Source organism: Apis dorsata, unplaced genomic scaffold (assembly GCF_000469605.1).
Source record: "Apis dorsata unplaced genomic scaffold, Apis dorsata 1.3 scaffold_73, whole genome shotgun sequence".
Taxonomy (NCBI): domain Eukaryota; kingdom Metazoa; phylum Arthropoda; class Insecta; order Hymenoptera; family Apidae; genus Apis; species Apis dorsata.
Window position 1 is genome coordinate 1369746 of NW_006263371.1, and position 4788 is coordinate 1374533.

The following is a 4788-nucleotide window of genomic DNA, read 5'->3' on the forward strand; positions in this document are numbered from 1 at the left end:
TGGCCAGACTGAGGAAGGCTCAGAACGATTACGAGATGTACGAAAATAACGAAATGTCGTACATGCCGCAAGTGATGGACCCTGTCGAGACCGTGATGCAGAAGAGGCAGAGGCAGAGGGAATACATGCCTTTGGAAAGCGATGGAAATGCTATGGAGAATCCCGAGGTAATTTAAGAATTTAAAATCAGAATTTTAGGATCCGCCATTGTTACGATGTGCTCGAAAAAAAAAAGGATTTCTTTTCTTTTTCTTTTTTTTCGAAATGAAAAAGAAACATGGTTTTTATTTACTTTTTAAAGATGACAGATGCGAAGAGTTCTCGTTTGACAACGCGTGCACGAGCAGCCTCGAAGGCGTCGGAATTTTACGAGTTTGACATCTTCGATGGACGAAAAAATTTGGTTTACCTGGCACCCGTTCGAGTTACCTACAAACACGCGCCAACAATGGGTTACAGAGGACCACTAGCGCCACTCGGCCCAGATGGCCGCGTGGTGGATACACCGGAAGTGATGAGGGCGCGCGAGGCGCATATGAAGGCACACGCTCGCGCTGTAGCACTCTCCACTCAGAACGATCTTTACTATTAAAACGAGATAGGATTTCTTTTCTTGATTCGATGATATCTCTGGTACGTACGTATGTGTTATTAAACCGTTTTAGTTTTGGTATTTCTGTTTAATTAATTCTGATAAATATCTTTATGAAAATATAAGTAAGGAAATATTAAATTTTTTTTGTGAAACGATAGATATTTTTACTACGTTTCTTACGTTTTTTACGTTTTTACCCGAACATATTCGAATTTATTGTAAAATTATATGCGTATAATTGGATGCCACGAAAATTGGATCGCTCGATTTTCTTAAAATAAAATCGTTCAATTTTCCGTCGAATTGTTCGTGCAATGTAACTTTTGCAGCAATTATTATTGAGAGCAGATTGTGTCGTACCTGATTTTTTACATATTTTTTTGACAGTTGGGATTTTCGACGGTTTGACGAAAATTGAACGAAAACTTCTCTCTCCCCCCCCTCCGATACCAGTTTTGTAAATAATATTACTTATATACACTCAACTTGAATCCATTTATTTTACGTAAAATAACCATTTTGTTGTTTCACATTGCTATTGCTGCAATTTGAATTTTATTGCCATACAATTGTTAATGAATAATATATGTGATTTTAGATTTTTAGATTTTTAAGATAATATATATTTATGATGGTAGATATTAAGGTACCTTGTGAAAAAATGAATCGTATGTTACTTAGAAAATTTGTCATTCTTGCCACCGAAGTGTATTCTATATTTTTTACTGTCTTTGCAGTGGAATAAAATATGAATGTGTCTCTCGTTTACACCTCTTATTCTTTCTCCCTTTTCTCCTACTTCCTAGTCTATATTTTCCTTTGATTTATGATCGTTTCTTTAGGAAGTCACGTGGGTACATCGCGATCTCTCATCCCACATTATTCGGATTAGTCACGCTAGAATGTAGATGAATAAGCGAGCAGGTGGGCGTCGTCCAATGAGAAATCGAAAGGAAGATTGGCCTGTATCTTGCATAATGAAAATTCCGGACGTTAAGAGTTCCCTGACATTAACCAGAATTTGCCATTATTCAAGTTTGTCTTGTTCTACATGTAGATGTAGAACGCATTTATATACCAATATACAGGATATTTAGTTACGAATGTAAAAATTTAAAGAATGATTCTTTTCACTAGCGAAATAAGACGAAAATCAAGAATAAAAATATTGCGAATTTCTTTTTTAATTATTAATTTGCTTTCTTTTTTAATTATTAATAATGGAATATCCATGGAAACATGAGCGATCACTTTTATAAATTTTCGAAGAATCCTTCTTTAAATTTTCGATCACCTACAAATATAAATTCTCCATAAATTTATAGAAATTACAGTGAATGGTAAATTATTTCTTTTCGATAAAATCCTATTAAATCGCTAAGTTTTAATTTTATATAAGAATAATATTAACTATAAAACCATGATATGCATTCGTTTCGTCCATTTCAAAAACCCTCTCGTGTCGCCCAACCTCAACTCGATACCCAGTGACCCGTGATCCCATTGCTGTCCAGACGCAATCTTTAAGACACGATCCTTCCACACACGATCGCCTAATCTCCGCTACACGTGGCAATAGAAAACCTCTCGACCTTCCACACCCCAAACGTTCACTTCCTTATGCGGACAACGGTCCGATTTCAATATTCACCATGCTTAAGCAGTCAATTACGAGCGATCGCGCGGATAACGTTACTGATCCAGATCTAGGAAACGGTCCGCAGTGTCTGCTACCGACTTTGCCTTGCACTTATAGTCACCAGACATCGTGGAACCGGTTCTGTCCGTGACTCGGCCAATGCGTAGACGCTGGCTACCAGCAAGGACGTGTTTGATCGAGCTTGACGAGGAATGTATTAGATTTTAGATTTAGAAAAAATACCGTGTGCTGTTTCCTTAATGGGATTTATATCCGTGGGGGTCGTCGACGGTGCACCTGTAGTCGTACAAAGTGTTAATAGGAGGTTAAAGTAAAATTATTGCTGTTGTTGGTGAGATTTGGTGAAATTTGTTCGTGTTTGAGGAAGTGTGATAAAGGATCGATTTATGTTTTATGAAGTCCTTGATTCACGAAAAATTGGGTTTGCTTGAATTTGAAAATTTTGTATTAATTAAAAATTTATTTTTTTAATAATTGGATTGAGAAGGTTTGAGCTAGTTTGATTGGATTTGTTTGTAGATTTAGGATGGAATTTTGTTTGTGTTTGACAAATTGGATGACACATAGAAGATTTGATTCTTTGTTAAAGTATTTTGAAATTTCGTGGAATATTTGATCGTGTTTGCATAAGTTTGAGTAATCTCGTAAAGATTGAATTTTCTTCTAAACTTCTTTGAAATTGAATCAGATTGGATTTTCTTAAAGTTGAAGATTTTTGAGTACCTCGTTCTGTTTCTTTCTAATTAATTTTTCCTTTAAATTAATTCATTAAACAATAATATATCGATGACACACTCCTGAACGTAAAATTTCTTCTTTATATCTTGTCGTTAAGTTTAAATTGAAAAACGATTGAATAATTTCAATCGCCAAACGATAGATTCTAAATTATAAATTTCCGTTTAAGAATCAATAAATCACTTCGTATCCTGCTTTCTACACTCCATAACTTCAATAAATGATTCGGCTTTCACACCCATGTACATATGTTTGATCTTACTGTGTAATCAGATTTATAGTTGTTCAAACTCTAACCAGGTTTCACATTGCCGTGTTTTCCGAAGTGAGCACGAATCGATTTGATTCGTGTCACGGGCATGTTAATCGACCACACGTGCCTCGATCACGGATTCGATTAAATCAAACATCTCTCAGTTTCACAATTTTCTGTATGGCGAATTATAGCGTAATAAATTGCCATCTTTTGCATTCTTTTTTGCTTCTTTCTTTTAAAAATTTCTTCTCTTTATGATCCATGCACTGTGATATTTTTGATGGTTTTAAAAAAAAAACAGGATTTTTCTTTCGATGATTGGGCAAAAATTAAAAATAGTAAAAAAAAAAAAAAAGAAAAGAAAAGAAAATGCTAAATGCAGAATGCTAAAAAATAGGAGTATATATTACACGTTGTTCTTCGACAACAAATTAATCTCTCGATCATATTGTTTCAGCAAAACGTTGCATTTTATTCGCCTCATATTTCCGTTATGTACACGCACGATAATTTACAAATGTACATGTAAATTTTTCTAATTATAATAAAAGAGAAAAACATGATAACATTGAATAATCTTTATATGAATAATTCATAGGTTAATTTTCACGCAGACTTGACTAACGCAAAAAGCGACGAAGAGAGAGAGAGATCACCTTGAAGAGGTATGTGACAAGATTATTATATACGGTATACAATAACTGTAACGGTACATATCACCGTTACTTCATTTCCATTCGACGATTCAAACACATTTCTATTTCACTTTCGATGCATACAATACGCCATCATTGCAAATTTCTTTGAAAAAAATTATATTCCTCCTTTCAAATATTAATTCAACACTCGTTTCAATTTCTATTTAAATTCCGTAAATTTTCTTTAACGCGAAATCCAAATTCCAAATGAAATGAATTTCTCGCTTAAATTTAATTATATAAAAAAGAAAAGAAAATTGTTCCCTCTATTGAAAGATTGATTTTATCCATTTTCCAACACAATGTTTCTGTTATAATCGATGGCGTATTTATTTACAAGATAAAAACGGAATATCGAGGGAGGATAATATTAAAATTATAAAAAGAAAAGAAAAAAACCAACCTCGAATTCACGCCTCGAAAGAATCGTGAAAACTGAAGAAGACAAACGACCGGTAAAGAGGTAGACGAATCACAGAGAAGAACCAGAGGGGGAGAGGAGGGGAGCTTAAAGAAAGGTGGAGGAAAATACGTTGCAGAGGAATAGTAGAAAAGTATACTTCTTCTACTTGGAGACAAAGATTCTCGGAGGTAGTTGAAACTCGACGATCCAAGGGAATTTTTCTCTTTGCATCATCGATCGGTGAACAAGGAATGAAATACAGTCAGCCTGGTCGTTTCCGCCGAGACGATCAACGCCCGTCTAATTCCACTGGTTCCAATCGTGTCCAGAATTCCAGGAGGGATTGTTCCAGGAGCCGCCCGCGTGCGGATTCCACGATGGAGGTGCTGGAGCGGGTGGGGCGCTCGACTGAGCCGCGGCGTTGTACAGGGAGAAATG

General features: G+C 35.4%; 1 protein-coding gene across 1 annotated transcript in view; it reads left to right on the forward strand.

Moving 5' to 3' along the window:
* The window catches only part of LOC102673098, a 14474-nt gene extending 13854 nt beyond the window's left edge, over positions 1-620 (forward strand). The window contains exons 9-10 of the mRNA XM_031515483.1: positions 1-167; positions 302-620. The exon at positions 1-167 is cut by the window's left edge and continues 3 nt beyond it. Coding sequence (XP_031371343.1) covers positions 1-167; positions 302-592 — 458 coding nt within the window. The 3' untranslated portion in view covers positions 593-620. The remainder of the gene's footprint in view (positions 168-301) is intronic.
* The last annotated feature ends 4168 nt before the right edge of the window (positions 621-4788 follow it).